This window comes from Quercus lobata, chromosome 7 (assembly GCF_001633185.2).
Source record: "Quercus lobata isolate SW786 chromosome 7, ValleyOak3.0 Primary Assembly, whole genome shotgun sequence".
In the NCBI taxonomy this organism is placed as follows: domain Eukaryota; kingdom Viridiplantae; phylum Streptophyta; class Magnoliopsida; order Fagales; family Fagaceae; genus Quercus; species Quercus lobata.
The window spans coordinates 6,337,731-6,357,146 of NC_044910.1; the positions used below are offsets into that span (position 1 = coordinate 6,337,731).

General features: G+C 34.8%; 2 protein-coding genes and 1 pseudogene across 2 annotated transcripts; 1 reads left to right on the forward strand and 2 right to left on the reverse strand.

The window, feature by feature from the left end:
- Window positions 1–2,616: 2,616 nt before the first annotated feature.
- LOC115951462 (disease resistance-like protein CSA1) lies at window positions 2,617–4,435 on the reverse strand. Its single transcript, XM_031068666.1, has 2 exons — window positions 3,920–4,435; window positions 2,617–3,786 (listed from the first exon to the last, which is right to left on the reverse strand). Exons 1-2 carry the CDS (start codon window positions 4,433–4,435, stop codon window positions 2,617–2,619), a joined length of 1,686 nt encoding a protein of 561 aa, XP_030924526.1.
- A 76-nt stretch (window positions 4,436–4,511) lies between these two features.
- LOC115951464 lies at window positions 4,512–6,429 on the forward strand (annotated as a pseudogene).
- A 1,905-nt stretch (window positions 6,430–8,334) lies between these two features.
- LOC115951465 (protein SUPPRESSOR OF npr1-1, CONSTITUTIVE 1-like) lies at window positions 8,335–12,335 on the reverse strand. Its single transcript, XM_031068667.1, has 5 exons — window positions 12,265–12,335; window positions 11,632–12,157; window positions 10,330–11,428; window positions 9,926–10,207; window positions 8,335–9,819 (listed from the first exon to the last, which is right to left on the reverse strand). The coding sequence occupies exons 2-5, from the start codon at window positions 12,141–12,143 to the stop codon at window positions 8,335–8,337; spliced, it is 3,378 nt and encodes a 1,125-aa protein (XP_030924527.1). The 5' UTR covers window positions 12,144–12,157; window positions 12,265–12,335.
- Between the last annotated feature and the right edge of the window lie 7,081 nt (window positions 12,336–19,416).

The window sequence follows — 19,416 nt, forward strand, 5'->3', positions numbered from 1 at the left end:
AATGGCAAATTGGCAATACTTAAGTGGCTCTCAAGTTGAACCTCCTGAAGTCCCCGTTTTTACCCAATTGTAGGGCATGCCAGAATCCTGCAAAATGAGCCTCCAGCCAGCATTGGCCCACAATCACCTCAACCTTAGCTGCAACCAAATTTTCATTGAAATCCCTAATCACTGCAACATTTACAGAAATATTTACCATGGTGTAAGGTAACTGAGGGGGCTTCCATATTAGGAAATGTACTTTCTGCAGTATCCCAGACGAAATTTTGCAGCCAAGTAGTGTTCATGCATCTCCATACCTATATATACCAAAGTGGTTGCCTGTATTCCTGGTTCCCCAAATCTTTCTCCGTTTCTGTGCAGCCATAATTGCCATGAGAGAGTGGGAAATAGTTTCAGTGAGAAAGTATTCTTGTGGTGCAGCATCCCAGAGAATAGATCAGTCCAGTTCTGATAAGGCTAGTGTGGGATAAACTTTATGCCTTCAAGTAATTGCCATACCTTCTTGGCGTGTGGGCATTGGGCAAGACCACAAAGCATGTAAACTGGTTTCAGGAACTTCATTACACTGCTCACAAGTTACTGAAGAGATGATGCATTTGGAGAATAGATGAGGCTTTGTTGGCAGGATAAACCGAAGAGCACGCCATGAAAAACTCTAATCTTGTTAGGAACCTGGGCCTTCCACAGTGCCTGCTACATAATTGTTGAGCAGAGATTGTTTGAAGCCTCTCCTAAACCTGACACTGCCTCGTGGTCTGACAAATCATATGCACTCCAAACTGAAAAATCTCCAAATTTTGCTCCCAACCAAAAGATACAAATGTTGAGAATTTCACAGAATGCTTTGAATGACAGCAGCTTCTTGTGGCATGAACAACCTGTCCAGAACAATCCTTCTGCAAGTCTTTGTATTATCATCCAGCAAGTCACACACAGTTTGCTGCAGATTGAGGATTTCTTAGTAAAACCACCCTGAATGTACTCAGTGTCAGCAGCTGCCTATCTTCCCAGATGTTAACCTGTCTTCCATCACTATTTTCCAACAGTAGCTCAACTGTGCAACCTTTCTAGCTTCCATTACACATCTCCAACCAAATGAGGTATTGGATGGTAACTTTGTGTTAACAAGAAGACGTTGATTGGAAGGATTTATATCTGTATGTCATTAGAAGTTTAACAGAGCATTACATTTGCAGGACACCCAAAAAAAAAAAAAAACAGATTTAATCAATAATAAGAGCCAATTGACAGTTAATTTAAATGCTTGACCATTTTGGGTCCTTGACCACTTTTGCAAGAGCCCAAGGTGAGTGTGAGAGGAGCATAGCTACTTGGCTAATACCTGTAACTATCCACTTTGGCAAAGGCTTCAAGCTTCTCAGACATTTGATCCCATCCTTCCATTAATTAAATAAAAGTTCACCAACAAGAAAAATTTGTGTTAGTTCCACCTGATAAAAAAAAAAGTGATACGGTAAGATATTAATTTTTGAGTTTGGGTCAATTTGGATGTGAGTGCCAAAAGGTGCCACTAAGGTACAAGTATCACCATATTTTGAAGTTAGTAGGAAGAAAAATGATAACTTACAGGTAATGAACAGCAAATGATTAGCCTTCCAGGTCATTTTCATTAGATTCTTCAAAATCAGCCATTAATCCTTCGAGTTTTGAATCCACTTTGGCTGTGGATCCTCATTATAGTAGCACTCTCCTTCCATTATATAAAAGTTCCCCAACAAGTCAAGAAAAATATTTGTATTATCAAACCTGATGAAAATTTTTTTTTAAAAAAAAAGGGATATGGAATGATTTTAATTTTTGAGTTTGTGGTGATTGGGGTGTGAATGCCAAAAGGTGATGTTAACTAGCAAAATACTTTGAACTTTCTTTTTTCCCTCTCTCAAAAAAGGGGTAAAAATCTAAAAAGAAGTACTCCAATTTATACCTATGACAAATTAAAATTTTTTATCATGCCAATTTAAACCTGACAATCAAAACCCACACTTTCATTTCATTGAATTCCTCTCCCCAAAAAATAAAAGAGAACATCAAGACTTGTTAACTGTAATAGCAAGAAGAAAGATGATGACTTACAGGCAAAGAAGTCAAAACATTCCTAATACTTCATTCTTTAGAGTCAGCCATACATCCTCCAAGTCTTTGGATGTGGTTCATTGTTAGAGTAGGCTTCTCCACTGGGTCCAGCCCCATCTTCCTCATCACGGCGTTGCTTATTTCTGCAACCTTCTGTGGCTGAATCGCAAAGATTATGGCGGAGATCACCCAGATCTTCATAGAGTGTCCTGCTGTTGATGCTTAACTGTGATTGGGATCTTCAATGTCTTGGTAACTATCCCTCTTCCCTCCATGAATGGATTCAAGTTTCTCGGACGTTTGATCCTCTCCTTTCACTAAACAAAAGTTCACAAACAAGACAACAAGAAAATTTTGTTTTATTACAACCTGATTGAAAAGAAAAAACTAAAAAAAATGATGATGACTTGTAAAGTAGTAAGAAGAAAGATTATCACATACTGGCAAAGAAGTTGAAAATTTCCCACCAACTAGAATCCTTAGAATCAGTCATAAATCCTCCGAGTCTTTAAATCCTCTTTAGTTGTGGTTTCCCACAATAGTAGTCACCCATGTCACTTTCACTAGATTCGCTGTTGTCTCTCCACAGTTGTCATTGTAGCCATCCATGTCACTTTCACTAGATTCATTGTTGTCTATCCACGGTTGATCGGGATCATCAACTACTTGCTCGAATACCAAACGAACCCCAATTTTCTTCACCTCGAAGTTCGGGGAAGATATTTCAATCCCAATTTGACAGATTCCGTTTGCATCACTTTGACTCCATACTTCTTTCCAATCGGAATCAAAGCCATTGGACAACCTGTAATGGGACAAATATTGCAGACCAAGTTGATGCGATTCAATTTTACCACAATTTTCCCAACATAAATGTGTACATTTCATTTGATATCCATTAACTTCAAATGAACATGTAATCACAAAATCTCCAGCGTATAGAGCACTGTTGGGTACCAAAACAATGCACAAAGCAATTCCCATCCGTTCATCCCTCCCATAACATGAAGGCACTTGTATGTTCACTTTATGACCTATTCTTTGATTGTTAAACCATTTCGGAATTTCACTTCCAAGAGCAAGAAAAACAGTGCCACTTTGAATATAGTACACCAGTTCGAACCAATTGAAAATCTCAAATGAGTTACAAAAGCTAGAATGTACAAAACCAGAGAACAGAAGTCCTAAGAATGATTGAAGCCTCTTGCAACCATTCAACCCGAGAATTTTTAGATGATGGAGTCCACTGATGTTGTTAGGAAGGGAATCAAAATTATTTCCACTTAGATCCAAGTCTTGCAAAGAGAATAACCCACCAATGCTATAAGGAAGGGAAACTAAATTATTTCCCCTTAAATCTAATGTTTCCAAAGAGGAAAACCAGGAGCCAAAATCACTCAGGATTGTCCAAAGATTGTAGTTCTGAAAACACAAACATATTAATGAAGCTGATAACCCACTGACATTAACAGGATCATGAATTGTTAGCATGGAATAAAATGAAGTTGATGTCCCATTAAATCCATGGATATGTAGTTTTTTTAGATTTTTTAGGAGAGCAATGGAGGAAGGCACCTCTTTTATAGCTGTTCCAATCAAATTAAGCACCTTCAAACCTTCGACATTCCCCAGGTTCTTTGGCAAGTTCTCAACTTTTGAGCATCCAAAAAGATCAAGACATTCAAGCAACTTCAAACTACAAATGGTGTTAGGAAGACACACAAGATTTTTACAATCCCTTAAGAGTCAATGATGTAAGGCTAGTCAAGTGTTTAATTGATGAAGGCAACTCTTTTATACATGTTTCATTCAAATTAATCACCTTCAAACCTTCAACATTCCCCAAGTTCTTTGGCAAGTTCTCAACTTTTGAGCATCCAAAAAGATCAAGACATTCAAGCAACTTCAAACTACAAATGGAGTTAGGAAGACACATAAGATTCTTGCAATCTCTTACCCTCAAAGAAATAAGGCCAATCAAACATTCAATTGATGAAGGCAATTCTTTTATAACTGTTCCATTCAAATTAAGCACCTTTAGACTTTTGGCATTCCCTAAGTCCTCTGGCAAGTGGTCAAATTTTGAGCATCCAGAAAGATCAAGTTCTGTAAGCAACTTCAAACTACAAATGGTCCTAGGAAGATGCTCAAGATTTTTGCAAGCTTTTAGAGTCAATGAAATAAGGCCAACCAAGCGTTCAACTGATAAAGGTAGCTTTGTAATAGCAGTGCAATTTAGAGAAAGATGCTGTAAGTATTCATGTTCCCCACAAATTCTAGAATTTTTTTTTTTTACGCTTATGCATCCAGAAAGTTCAAGAATCACAAGAGACTCCATTTCAAACTTGCTTGGAAGATAGATTAGTTTTTAGCATTGTCGTAGATTAAGAAGAATAAGCTTTTTAAGGACTCCGATGGATGGGTCAAGCTCCTGTAAATTCTTACATCTTTCAAGAACTAATTTTTCAAGATTTGGGACTCTAGTGAAGTTTGGAGTTATAATCAAGTTCAGTGAATTGGCCAAATCGATGAACTTCAACTTGTCAAAATTCTATTAGAAGAACACACCCAAAAAACAAAAAGGGTTAGAATAATTATCTTCCCAACCTCTATATTGAAATTTAAAAGTAGAGTTGTATGATTAACACATTTACCTTTATTCGTATCGGAAGTCGTTCAATTTTGCTATGTTGCAAACAAAGTGGCACAAGCTCATCCGGTTGGAAACTTGATGGTAAAGATTTTGAAAGTAAAAGATACTTTTGAATTCAGGTCTCAGAAGTTTATTCCACCTCAGAAGAATAAACCCACTTGAATTCAAGTCTCCAAATCGCTCTTCTCTCAGACTATTCTCAACTCTCTTACAAAACCCATCTCCACCCCCCAAAACCCAAACTCAAAACCCCACAGAAACCCTCACAAAACCCCAACTCAAAGCCTTAGTTCTCACTCAATACTCACATGGCACATCCTCTTATCTTGTCTCAAATGTCCTTGCTTTACCCAATGTCCTCCTCACTGCCTGCCAAAATCTCACCGCTCCACAACCCAAAAAGGGCCTCAAATCCCTTGACTCACAGTCCCTTCTCAACTCGGTCTCGAGGCGGTTTGATATCGAAGAAATGGGCCGCCAGCTCTGTGAGAATCGGTTTGATATTGAAGCTTGTTGTGTCACAATGATGCCCTCAAGAATGAAAGGTGAGTCCTTGGTCTTGCCCAACTTGAAATTAAAGGTTTTGATTGAAGCTATTAGGATGGTATTGGAAATTGTGTATGAGGAACGGTTTGTAACTTTTTCTTATGGTAGGCGTGTCGGTATGGGACGCCACACCGCCATTAGGTACCTTAAGAACTCAGTAGAGAATCCTAGTTGGTGGTTTAGTGTCACATTTGATAGAGAAAGGTTTGATGATAGGCATGCAAATAAGTTGTGTTTGTTTATTGAAGAGAAAATAAAAGATGGTTCTTTGATTGGTTTAATAAAGCGGTTGTTTGAGTGTGAGGTGGTCGGAATTGAATTGGGTGGTTGTTACTTAGGAAGGGGGTTTCCTCAAGAAAGCGGGTTGTGTTCGATTTTGATTAATATTTACTTTAATGGGTTTGATAAAGAAATTCAAGATATGCGTCTTCAAAAAAATCAGGAGAATCCAAAGTTTAAATCAGAGCAGCTTGTTTGGATGTCTGGCCTGTTTTATAAGCCAGTGAAGATGTATGTGGTCAGGTATTTGGATGAAATATTAGTGATAACGTCAGGGTCAAATATGTTGACCATGGACTTTAAGAATTGGGTTTTGAAATATTTAGAATGTAGGCTGGATTTGAGGGTGGATAAAATGAAGATGGCAATTCATAGTGCAGTATCTGAGAATATTAGTTTTCTAGGTATGGAACTACAGGCAGTTCCTCCTTCTGTTTTGCATCCTCCCATGACGGCGAAAGCAATTAGGGCACGGAAGAAGTACCTTAGGCAGAAGGAAGTTATAGCTTTAGAATTAAAAAATGCTAGAGAGAGGAATAGAAAGATACTGGGGATGAAGATATTGCAGCATGTTTTTAAGAAGTTGAAGCAAAGTGATGGGTTTAAATTTGACTTTCAAATTGAAAATGAGGTTCGAGAAATCTTCAGAACTTGGACTGATGAACTGGTCCATGATTTCCTTGGAAGAGCGTTGGGAATGGCATCGGATGCTTACAGCAGGCGACTTTCTCTCTTTAAGGCACATTAGAGATCAATTGCCCCAAGAGCTGGTTGATGCTTATGATAAGTTCCAAGAGCAAGTTGACAATTATTTGAGTCCGGTCCAAGCTAGAAAGGCATTAGAGAAAGAAGAAAATTCTTCTTCTTCATCTTCTTCTTCTTCTTTTCTCTTTTGTACAAAGTTCCTATTTTTTTCACACAACCTAGGGGGATCTAACCTGTGGTCTGGTACCATCACTATAAATGGAATGCCTGATAAGCTACAGCAGGCACCATCCAAAAGTTTGTTGGCAATTAACATGGTTCACTAATTTATATATTATATGGACTAAAAACAAGTAGTCACGGTGATTGAGGAAATAGGCAAATAGCTAAGGAAGAGAAACTTCAAAGCATTCAAGTGGAGGGAGATTTAAAAATTTTGCATAGAGAAATTGCAGTCCTGTCGTTGTAAAGGAGTGAGCAAGGTCTTTTGTAAGTTGTAATCTCTAATAGCTCACTGTCGCTGTAAATGGGCTGTAAAATTTACGGCTTTTGTGTTTTCCTTGGCTTGTCTTCCTTCTGCTGTTATTTTTGCTTGGAGGAAAGATTTTTTGTTCTTCTGATTCAGTTAAATAATATTCTGATCTATCTCTTTATATGTATCCAAAAATGAAACCCAAGTAGTCAATTAATTCATATACAGAGCATGAGATAAATAGATTTGCAGTAACTGAAACAACAAAATTCTAAAAATCAAGTAAACCATGGGGAGGAAGGTGTTATGAACTGGATTCCTTCTGAGACAGGTCAGTACACTTGTAGTTCAACTTGGAATGAGATTTTTACAAGAAAACCCTAGGATGAATGGCACAAAATGGCTTGGTTGCCTGATGATATTCCTAGCATTCATTTATCAGTATGTAGCCTGTTAATGATAGACTATCCACTATATACAGCATAGCAAACTAGGGATACGACGGAGATGCAGAAGCCAAATTAAGAGTAGAAACCATATGCTTTTAAGTGTTTTCAGTAGGACATAATGGCATCGAGTTTTCAAATTGTGTTCTTTCACTAGGAGATTAAGGGAAAGAAGGTTCCAAAGGAATCTATGTAAGATTGCTTGGGCTGCTACAATCTACCATATATGACTGCAAAGAATGACGAGGATTTGTGGTGGCACTATCAAGATAGAAGGCATTTTCAAGCCATTAGAGAAGATGTTAGAAGGATGGTTGGTTTTTGTTAACAAGAAGAAAAAATTACATCTGCTTTAGTCCAGAGTTTCATGTTCAAGCAAGAAAGCAAATCAATCCAACAGCTTGTTGGCAATTAGCAAGCTACACTAATTTGCTACTCTTTAATGGTTCTCTTTGAATAATTTACTGATCAACATCATCTAAACTGCATTTTCAGATTTTGTTTCAAATCCAGAACATAAGATAAATAGGGTCACAGTTGCTTAAATTCACAGCATCACAACCATTAACATTCTAGAAATTAGTTTAAGACTGTCTTTGCTTACAAACCAGAATGCCCAATTGTATTTGGCCACCATAGAAGTCAGGGACTTCAATTAAGCCAATGGTATTAGAGAAATCAAAGTACAATGGTACCTAGAAGAAAAGAAGGCTTGAAAAGTTGTACATAAGTAGATAAGCTAATAAACTAACGGACATAAAGCTCATCTAAAGCATGGTAGGTGTAACCCAAATTGGTCGAGAATAAAAAAGAGGGTTGTTCTTACCGTATGGAAGGCGTTGGACAACCCTCTGTGCCATGTTAAAGTAATCCTCATAATGGCCTCCATATGCCACTCCTGTGTACCCTTGCCACTCCCAATTGTCATCTGTGAAGTAGATGCAATTACTTCTGCAAAGGATAGTGCTTGTAGGAATGCACCAGGAGTTGCCATCACCAACAAAAACAGCAAGATCTTCCAAGTCTATCACTTCCTTCCAAGCCGATACTCTAAAGTTGAACTTGTAAACCGAAAAAGATGTAGTCCCGTGCCTCAACTCCAGAGGATTACGATCTCCATAACGAAAAATCCCAAACTAATTCTCCGATGTCATTTGTACTCCTTCAATAACGTGCAGAAGGTGGGTTTCATAATCAAGACTCAAGGTTACAACCAAACCAAGTGGAGATCCCCAACAGTGTTTTCCACGGTCAAATAATCGTAATTGATAACGATCGTTGTTGAGGAGATTGAAGTGATCTCGCATGTCTGTGGAAAGTGTTTCAGAAAGCGTCAGCGTCAGCGAAGGAAGCTGAGGCCTTCTACTGTTGCTCAGACAAATAGAACGCCATGTTTGGGAAACCCATGCACCGATGTTGTCATGAAGGGAATCCAAATTACTTCCACTTTGATCCAAGTATGTCAAAGAGGATAACCTACCGATGATGTCAGGAAGGGAAAGAAAATTACTTCCACTTAGATCCACGTATGTCAAAGAGGATAACCTGCCGATGATGTTAGGAAGGGAATAAAATGAGGTTGATGTCTCATTAAATCTATGGATATTTAATTTTTTTAGATTTTTTAGGAGAGCAATGGAGGAAGGCACCTCTTTTATAGCTGTTCCAATCAAATTAAGCACCTTCAAACCTTCGACATTCCCCAAGTTCTTTGGCAAGTTCTCAACTTTTGAGCATCCAAAAAGATCAAGACATTCAAGCAACTTCAAACTACAAATAGTGTTAGGAAGACACACAAGATTTTTACAATCCCTTAGAGTCAATGATGTAAGGCTAGTCAAGTGTTCAATTGATGAAGGCAACTCTTTTATACATGTTTCACTCAAATTAAGCACCTTCAAACCTTCGACATTCCCCAAGTTCTTTGGCAAGTTCTCAACTTTTGAGCATCCAAAAAGATCAAGACATTCAAGCAACTTCAAACTACAAATGGAGTTAGGAAGACACACGAGATTCTTGCAATCTATTAGCCTCAATGAAATAAGGCCAATCAAACGTCCAATTGATGAAGGCAATTCTTTTATAGCTGTTCCATTCAAATTAAGCACCTTTAGACTTTTGGCATTCCCTAAGTCCTCTGGCAAGTTATCAAATTTTGAGCATCCAGAAAGATCAAGTTCTATAAGCAACTTCAAACTACAAATGGTGATAGGAAGACGCTCAAGATTTTTGCAAGCTTTTAGAGTCAATGAAGTAAGGCCAACCAAGTGTTCAACTGATGAAGGTAGTTCTCTAATAGCAGTGCAATTTAGAGAAAGATGCTGTAAGTATTTCATGTTCCCCACAAATTTTGGAATTTTTTTTACATTTAAGCATCCAGAAAGATCAAGAATCACAAGAGACTCCATTTCAAACTCGTCTGGAAGATAATGTAGTTTTTCGCATTGTCGTAGATTTAGAAGAATAAGCTTTTTAAGGACTCCGATGGATGGGTCAAGCTTCTCTAAATTCTTACATCTTTCAAGAACTAATTTTTCAAGATTTGGGACTCTAGTAAAGTTTGGAGTTTTAGTCAGGTTCAATGAGTTGGCCAAATCGATGATCTTCAACTTGTCAAAACTCTATTAGAAGAACACACCAAAAAAAAAAAAAAAAAAGCTCAAATAATTATCTTCTAAACCTCTACATTGAACTTTAAAAGGAGAGTTGTATGATTAACACATTTACCTTTATTCGTATCGAAAGTTGTTCAATTTTGCTATGTTGCAAACAAAGTTGCACAAGCTCATCCGCTTGGAAACTTGATGGCAAAGATTTTGAAGGATAATTACTCCAATCAAGAATTCTTAAATCATTAGGAAGACGTTTTGGGCCATGTTGAAGGCAAACATTACGAATCCTAAGAAATCTAAGATTGTCCATCTTCGAAAAGGCATCAAGGTTCCAACGTGCCTCTTTTGCAGCTTGATGAATACCTGAAATATCGATGGCTTGAATTGCACCTGTTCCCTGATAATTGAGAAGGAATTGGTGAATTGCAAAATATATTATTAGCATAACAATTCAAATTTCAAATTTGTTGGACAAGAAGATAGGCAATGAGCTCAAATTCTCTTAAAAAAACCTCTTACCTTATTTCTTTTCAACACCTTGTCAATGTCCTCGTAATGCCATAGTCTACTATGCCTCCCAGGATCATTAGGGTACTCACGAAAAACTATGTGTCTACCCATTTTTACAAGTAAATCATGCATCCACACTATATCCTCATCCATAATTTTCAAGAGAGATTTATCAATGAGTTCGTTCAATCCAATACCAGCGTGAAGGCCAAGAACATTAAGTATTTGTACCACATCATCTTTTTTCTCATGGTTAAAGATGCATGCAATATATAAGAATGTTTCCTTCTCTAAATCATGGAGTCCATCAAAACTTATTTGAAGTACTTCGCTAATTTTTTCATTTGGAAATTCTTTCAACCTCTCTATCGCATTTTTCCAGTCAACAATACTTTTTCCATACAAAAAGGAACCAAAAACCTTAAGAGCTAAAGGAAGACCACCAGCATAATTTAAAAAATCTTTGGATAGTTTTAAATAATCGTCTGGGACATGCTTACTTTTAAAAGCTTTCAAACAAAAAAGATGAAGTGCATGTTCACCATTCAATCCTTTAACTTCATATATTTGATTTACTTCGTGTTCCTTCAACACATGCTCATCTCTTGTTGTTATGATAATTCTACTGCCAGGACCAAACCAATCGTGCTTCCTAGCTAACATATCTAACTGGTCTGATTCATGTACGTCATCAAGAACAAGTAGAATCTTTTTATGACGAAATCTATTTTTGATCACACAAATTCCATCTAAAGTATCTTTTACTTTCAAATCTGTTTCCTTCAAAATGTCAGAAACAAGTTTCTGTTGTAGGAAAACTAAACCATGTTTTTCAGAAAGTTCCCTAACATCTGCAATAAAACTACAAGCTTCAAATTCTTTAGAAACCATATGATAAACAACCGAAGCAAGAGTTGTCTTACCCATTCCCCCCATCGCCCAAATCCCTATAAAGCGAACATCGTTTGACCCTACATTTAAACATGACTCCAACTCCAGCACTCGAGAATCTAATCCTATTAGACCCTCATCAATATCTGAGAATGTATCATCATTCAATTTATGCGATATTACTCTAACAATGCTTCTGATAACCTGTGACCAGGGCCTGCAATGAAGAGAGAACATGGTACATATTTGGTTTTCAATTCCGTTTATTGAAACAAAACCGTGTAAACTAATTGACTCAAGATAAAACTTATAGAAATACAAACATGAATGCCGATCTGCTTAAGATTCAAAATGACGCTACATATATGAAGTGGGTCATCTGAATATTAAAAAGAAAAAAATGCAGCAAATAAAAATTACCTATTTATTACAGGCCATCCAACGATTTCGCCAACTTGACTCAAAGCAACTCTCCACATTTTCACCCAGTCCTCGTTGAAATTTTGTTCATGTTTGATAAAGTCATGTTCGAAGGTTCCTTTTTGTTTCCGTACATCGGATGACTCCACATCATAAAAAACAGGCCAAACTTTCTCTTTCTCGCACTGAACAATCTTTACAAGTTCATTTAAGCACCAAGTCAAAGATGCATAGTTTTTTGAGAAGATGACAACAGCATATCTCGATTTTTCTATTGCATTTGAAAGCTCTGGCGAAATAGTTTTTCCTTTCTCAAGTTTCTCATTGTCCTTAAAGGCGATAATGCCTTCCCTTTTGAAGGCATCATATAGAAGGTCTGCAAATGTGTTGCGGTTGTCCTCGCCTCTGAAACTGATGAAGACATCATACTTCCATCTGCCAGTAGAAGATGAAGAATAAGAAGAAGAACTTGGGAAAGATAACAAAGCAGTTTCCATGTCAATTAAAGCCATTAGAAACAATGGATCTGCATGCAAATTTTAAAAAAATCAAAAACAAAAATTAATCAATTAGAATTAGTTTAGAACTGAAGAAAGATTAAAAAGAAAATAAATTAAAGGAAGAAGAAAATACTTGAATTGGCGTAGTTTTGAATATGCGTCGAATTGGAAAGAGATGGAATTGAATCTGAAATTTGAAACTGATGAGAGACAGAGAGACGACTAAGAAGTGGACTTTTGAAATTTGGAACTAGTAAGAGAGTACTCAAATTTCAGAGCTCCTTTTGAGAAAATTACAAGAAACTTCCAGTGCTTTTTTGTTGTTATTATTATTATTTTATTTGTTTCTGAGTGCTTACACTCCAAACTTCCTAGTGAGGAGCGAAACTCGCCCTTTTTTTCTTATTCTTTTTTAAATTTTTTGGCCGCATTTTCAAAAGTAACGTTAAAAGTTGTGCGTGGGCAATGAAAGTTCTGTTTTTATTATTTATTTTTATCACCTACTATAAATTTCTTTTCATATTACTTTTTCACCCATTGGATGGGTTTTTTTTTTGGGTAAATTTCACTAACTACCTCTGAGGTTTGGGGAAATACCAAAGAGGTCCAGAAGTTTTCAAAACTAACCCTTTCAGTCCTTAAGTCCAAACGGACCTAACGCCATTATTTAACTTTTACACTCACTCAAACCTTTCTTCTCTCATCCCTTTTTCTTCTCACCCTCTCTGAATCCTTCGTCCCTCTTCCACTCTTAAACCTTTCTTCCCAATCTTTCTAACTGCCTTAACCTTCTTCCACTCTCATACCTTTCTTTGACTCTCTTGTCCCTTTCTTCTCTCTCGTGGTCTTTGCGATGGCGCTGTGGTGTGGGTCAACAGCGTTCATGGGTTTCGGTGTGGATCGGTGTTGGTTCTCGTGGTCTTTGGCAACGTCGAGCTATGGGTAAACAGTGTTTGCGAGTTTCGGCGTGGATTGGTAATGGTTCTCGTGGTCTTTCGGTGGTGTCGTGCTGTGGGTTAGCAGTGGTTCATAGGTTTTGGTGTGGAAGCGGTGAAGGTTGTTTTTGGATTTTGGTTTGGGTTATTTGTGGGTCAGTGATGGAGGTTGTTTGTGGATTTTGGTTTGGGTTATTTGTGGGTTAGCAGCAGAGGTATGGATTTTGGTTTGGATCGGCGGTGGGTCGGCAGTGGAGGTTTGTGTATTTTGGTTTGGATCGGCAAGGTGGGTTTGCTTTGGTTTGAGCAAAGGTTTTGTGGGTTTGTTGTGGTTTGAGCAAAGATTTTCTCTTTGTTGATGAAGATGCTGAGCTTGAGAGCCATTGGTAAAGGGGTTTTGGTGATGGAGTGAGCAGTGTTTGTGAATTTGAGAAGATGTTTTGGGTTTTTGGTTAAAGAGAGGTTTTGATTTATTGGGTTTGGTTTTGGGATTAGGATTTTGAGTTGAGAGGCTGATTTTTTTTTTTGGTCACAATTCTTGATGGATTTGTGATTTTTGTTGTGTGTTTTCTGTTTTGATTGTTGGATTCATTCAAGCATTTTCTTTCCCTGTTTGTTTACTGAGAAAATTACAGGGGAGTTTCTATTTTTATCACTCAAGAAAGAGGAGAGATAGATAGAGAAAGGGATGAGAGGAGAGGTTAAAGGTCCGTTTGGACATAAAGGATTGAAAGGGTTGGTTTTGAAAACTTCTGGACCTCTTTGGTATTTGCCCAAACCTCAGGGGTAGTTAGTGAAATTTACCCTTTTTCTTTTTATTAAAAATTCAAGCATTGCAACGAGGAACACAAGGAAGTCCTAAAACTTTCCATTGACCAGTGAAGTCCTGTTTATATTGCTTTATTTTTTCACCAACTACAAAGATCATTTTACACTGCTTTTTAACCCAAGTAAAGAGTTTATTTACATATTTATTAAAAAATTAATTGTTAAAGTAAAATAAGAAAAATCATGCAAATATGAGATTTAGTTTTGAAATTTCATTTTTAACTGGATTTATTCTTATGCATTGCATGGTTTTGGCTATAAACTTTTAAACTAATTTTATTGAAAAATAATAAATTAATACTCACTTGAGTCTCATCTAAATTGTATATTAAGTAATCTAAATTATATATAAAGTATTGTTCTTTGGATTCAAGCAATCACACAACATATTTATATAAAAAGAAATTCCTAAATTTAATAATTAAAAATCTAAGGAAACTTAACCAGAGATTTTTCATTTGCTAGAATATTTGTAGTTAGATCTAAAATGTGTTATGCACTTGAAGAGTATAGACTACATGGTATTTTGTTTTTTAAACCTTTATTTAGATTTATGTTTTGATACACTAATGGCCTCTTTTATCTAAATAGGATCTCCTTACGAATGAGTGGAGAGTCATGAAAATTTAATATTAAAGGAGTCCTAATGAATAAAAATGATATAGGCAATTTGTTAGAAAAAATTATTAGTTCAAGCAAAGTTGCATGATCATATTGAGATGTGAATTCCTTTTCATGATGTAGATTTAATATTACTTGCTAATAGCAATCTTGTGAAGAAATATGTTGTTGATATTCATAACATGCTATGTTAAAAAAAAAAAAACAAAATCATGGATACTATTCAAATGTGTTGTGAGTGATAAATATAGGTATGGATATTACTATTAGTAAAAACCAAAAATAAGGACTAATTGCGGAGAATTTTTTTTTTTTTAATTTACATGCTCATAATGTTGAACAATTTCTTTCGCACATATATAATATCATTAACAACAAAATTAAAAATGAGAAATAGTATCATAAAAATTTTACTACTCAAGAAAATCAATTTAATCTAATAACGCACATTCAAACATTACACAAATACAAATTAAACCTTTGTTGTAGGAGTGAATACAAAATTTGATAATTCTTAAATAATAAATAGGTAAAGAGTATCTATACTATTATTTAAGAGGCTTTCTCTGTTTGGATTCCTTATTCTTTTTAGTTCAAAAAAGCTCCTACACCCCTATGTTTAAGTAGAGACAAAACTAAAGGACAATTTGGTAAAAACTATACTATTATTTAAGGGGCTTTCCCTATTTAGATTCCTCATTTTTTAGGTCAAAAAAGCCCCTACACTCCTATGTTTAAGTAGAGACAAAACTAAAGAATAATTCGGTAAAAATGTGACTATAACTCCCACTATAACATAATACTATTATTTAAGAGGCTTCCCCTATTTGGATTTCTCATTTTTTAGTTCAAAATAGTCTATACACCCCTATATTTAAGTAGAGACAAAACTAAATGACAATTTGGTAAAAATGTAACTATAACTCCCACTATAACATAATAAAGATTTCTCTATTTGGATTCCTCATTTTTTAGTTCAAAAAAGTCCCTACACCCCTATGTTTAAATAGAGACAAAACTAAAGAACAATTCGGTAAAAATGTAACTATAACTCCCAATATAACATAATAAAAATACATCTTTAACTCTCACCTATAACATTGCCTACTAATAGGCAATATTTAACTCCCACGTTTAACTCCAAGCATTACTCTTTTCTCAACAAAAAAAACTCCAAGCATTACTCCACGTTTTCACTTTTCTTTCTTTAGTTTTTTTTTTTTTTTTTTCCCTCAATCTCATCTCACGTTTGGTTTTTCTTTTTTTTTCCCTAAATCTTTTTTTTTTTTCAGAAAAAAATACTAAAAAGTAGAAATCAATCATATCCAAAAGAAATCCAAAAATTTTCAAATACCACATTGAAATTTCAAACCCACGTTCAACTTCTATCCAAAAAAAAACCCATGTTCAACTTTTCCCTGAAAAATTCTCAAAAAAAAAAAAAATTCCCTAAAAAAAAAAGACCCACATTCAAATTTATCCAAAAAAAAACCCTACTTTCAAATATTTAACAAAACTTTTAGATAACTACGACTAAAAAAACTGAAGTTAAAAACATCATAAAATTTCAAGAGAAATAATATGTCCACAATATTTTCACAACATTTTTACAACAAATCCTAAGTGGAAGATTATTATTGGTTGTTATTGTTGGTGTAAAAAAGTAATCTTAGTGTTAGGTTCAAATTTGAACCAATAACAACTAACCACCTATGATTTGTTGTGAAAATGTTGTAAAAATGTTGTGGATGTAACATCTCTCAAATTTTAAATACCACGTTTAGATCTTTAACAAGAATATCGAATCTACTTACTAAAAAAACTGAAAGAAGTTAAAAATCTATCCCAACTTAAACCATTATCAAAATATATAGCTCTCCACCCTTTCAAGTTTCAAACATTCAATTCATTCTCAAAAAAAAAAAAAAAAAAATAGTTTCAAACAGTTAATTGAATAGAGAGGTTGACCGTGGTTTGTGGGCTATGGAGGATTCTTGGTTAGTGTTCATAGTGGCTAATTTGATATGGTCATAAGCCCGTAATGGAGGCTGCTTTAGGATTTCATCATTGCACAAATATGGGAACAGAATTTGAGTTCCAGCCAAGGGGTTTAATTGGTGGGGTGGGTGTTTAGAGGTTACAGATTTTGTGAGTGTGTGTGTGTGTTTTCAAACCTTCATTTTTTTGCTATTGGAATTCAAGTATATATATATAAATATATATATATATATATATATTTTATTTTATGTTATGTCATATGTGTGTCATGTATTACATATTACAAAATCAAAAAGTTTGTGTTCAAGAGAAAATGAATTTGAGATAGAGAGTTTTGGTGATTTTTCTATATACAAGTTTTAGTTTGTAGATCGAAAAATCCGATTGGTGTTAATTTGGCTCAATGTGAACACTTACCGTTACTTTGGTTTTATACACATTTATAAACTTTATGATATATATTCTTATTTGAAGGACTTGCCCAAGGGGTGCATTGGTTGACTAAGATTATGACTTCAGAGGGATTAAAGAAGAAGAAGAAGAAGAATTACATAAGAACCTCCAATCTTTTCTACCATCTTCAAATGCATTCTTTTTTATGAGAAAAGCTGAAGATCCCACCGGATATATATTTTACAGCCTTGAGGTAAGTGAATATGAAGAATTGTCATTTTGTTAGGTTTTTTTTGCTTAGTATATTTTTTAATTGATGTTGTATGTGATATTGAGTTTGCAATTTGGTATTCTTTAGTGAAAATATACAAGTAGTCAATTTAATGGAATGATGTAGCTAAGTTTTGGATTTCAAGCATTCAGAATTTGAGACAACCCTAATGAAGAGGAAGAGTGCCTTAGAGAGTTTAAGGATCCATGACTTTGAGCTAAAGTGATATATTAGCATGTACTCCGTATTTGGTATTTTTTACTATGATCCTATGGATCTTGGCTGTGGTATTTGTAAAACTATCTTAATTTTGTAGAAAATACTAAGTTGTAGTGGTTGAAGGCTACTACAACCTGTGCAATGTTTTTCATGTCTAATACTTATGTGTAGATGCTCCAGAAGTGTAGTGCTTTTCTTTTTTTCTTTTTAATGTTGAAAATTTCATTAATTTTAATTTGCGGTTTATGCGTACTTCAAATGAAGTTTATGTGTGTATCTTTAAATTTATTGTGATAAAGATAACTGAACTGAAGAAAAACATTTGGGCTTGGGTTCAAAAAAACAATATGCTTTTGAACAAATCCATAACTTTTGGGATTGGGTTAAAAAAAATAATAGATGCACCAAATAAAAAATTACATCGCTTGATATTAATCTTAGATAATATGTGGACTTCTCAATAAGTATTCTTGGTGTTGTAAGAAATTAATACTATTTAAATTTTCTTTTATATCAACCGAGTGTTGTATATAACTGTTATACTGGACTAGCCTTTGAGCATGCACTCACGCACGTGCTTAGAGATTCTTCTATTTTTTGAGTAAGGGTTAATTTAGAGCATTTATTATAATTTGGGATTACTACATTTTCCAATAAAAAAAAATCTAGAGCTGTAATGAAAAATTATTTCTCCACACATGATACTCATCACACCCCTAGGTTTTTTTTGTGATTGAAAAATGTAGTAATCCCAAATTATAATAAATGCTTTAAATTAACCCTTATCTAAAAAATAAAAAAGCCTCTGGCGCGTGCTCAGAGGCTAGTATATTTATAAAGATTTATATAATAAATTTAATGGATTTAAAATTGCATTTATGACTCATAAACAAAACCTTAAATTAAAAAAAAAAAAAAAAAAAAAAAAAAAAACACACACACACACACACACACAGACACACACACAAAAACCACAAAGAAGAGAAACACATACCTATAATAGTTTGGATGGGAGATTTGATAAAGACTTCTACTATGGATTTCACGAACATCAAATTGCTTAAGTGATAAGAAATAAAATAAAATAAAAGAGAGTTATAGATTTCTAAACAACATAGAAATTGTAAGAGAATGAGAATTATTGATAATAGGGGAGAGAAAAGAAGAAGAAGAACTTGTTGTGCCTAACAATGGATCTGCATGCAAAATTTAAAAAAACCAAAAACAAAAATTATTAATCAATTAGAATTAGTTTAGAACTGAAGAAAGATTCAAAAGAAAATACGTTAAAGGAAGAAGAAAATACTTGATTCCCAACCTGAATTGCGTAGTTTTGAATATGCGTCGAATTAGAAAGAGATGGGATTGAATCTGAAATTTGAAGTTGACGAGAGATGGAGAGAAGACTGAGTAGGGGACTGTTATAATTTGGAACTGATAAAAGAGCACTAAATTTCAAAGCTCCTGTTGGAAAAATTACAAGAAACTTCCAATGCTTTTATTATTATTACTAGTATGTAACCCGTGCGGTATATTATAAATCATGAGTCTATTTATGTTTAAAATGCTCAGTTAAGTTTAAATTCATATTATTAACCAGAAAATTTCATTCACAAAACTTAGCAATACGTTTTTATGATACTTCCAATGTATTCAATAATTTTTCTTCTTTTATGACACGAAAAAGAAAAGAATCATTAAAATTTTCTTATTAAATTAGAGCAATGTTACACTATAAATATTTTTTATAATTATTGAGTTAGTAAATTGTTATTGATTTTTGGAGTCATCGTTAGGACAGTAACATTACTTCCTTGACTACCGTTAATAACTTATCATATGAATAAGGTAATTATGAAGTATGTTGTTAACAATATTGTGACTTTAATTTATCTTATTAATTTAATTTGCTTCGATGGGGAGGTGGGCTTGTTTTAAGGCCGAATCCGACAGACCCTTAGACCAGTGGGTTGACCCGAAGCCTCTGATCAGTTGGATTTGGTTTGTTTTCTTAGTAAAC

What these genes read in the sequence shown, in the direction of transcription:
- LOC115951462 (XM_031068666.1), bottom strand. Translation starts at nt 4,435, where the DNA reads ATGGAGTCTCTTGTGATTCTTGAACTTTCTGGATGCATAAGCGTAAAA. An exon ending in GGAATGTTGAAGGTTTGAAG is followed by an intron (nt 3,787 to 3,919) that starts GTGATTAATTTG and finishes TGTAGTTTGAAG; the next exon opens with TTGCTTGAATGTCTTGATCT.
- LOC115951465 (XM_031068667.1), bottom strand. Translation starts at nt 12,143, where the DNA reads ATGGCTTTAATTGACATGGAAACTGCTTTGTTATCTTTCCCAAGTTCT. An exon ending in GGATGGCCTGTAATAAATAG is followed by an intron (nt 11,429 to 11,631) that starts GTAATTTTTATT and finishes TCTTCATTGCAG; the next exon opens with GCCCTGGTCACAGGTTATCA. An exon ending in AACTTTCGATACGAATAAAG is followed by an intron (nt 9,820 to 9,925) that starts GTAAATGTGTTA and finishes TTCTTCTAATAG; the next exon opens with AGTTTTGACAAGTTGAAGAT.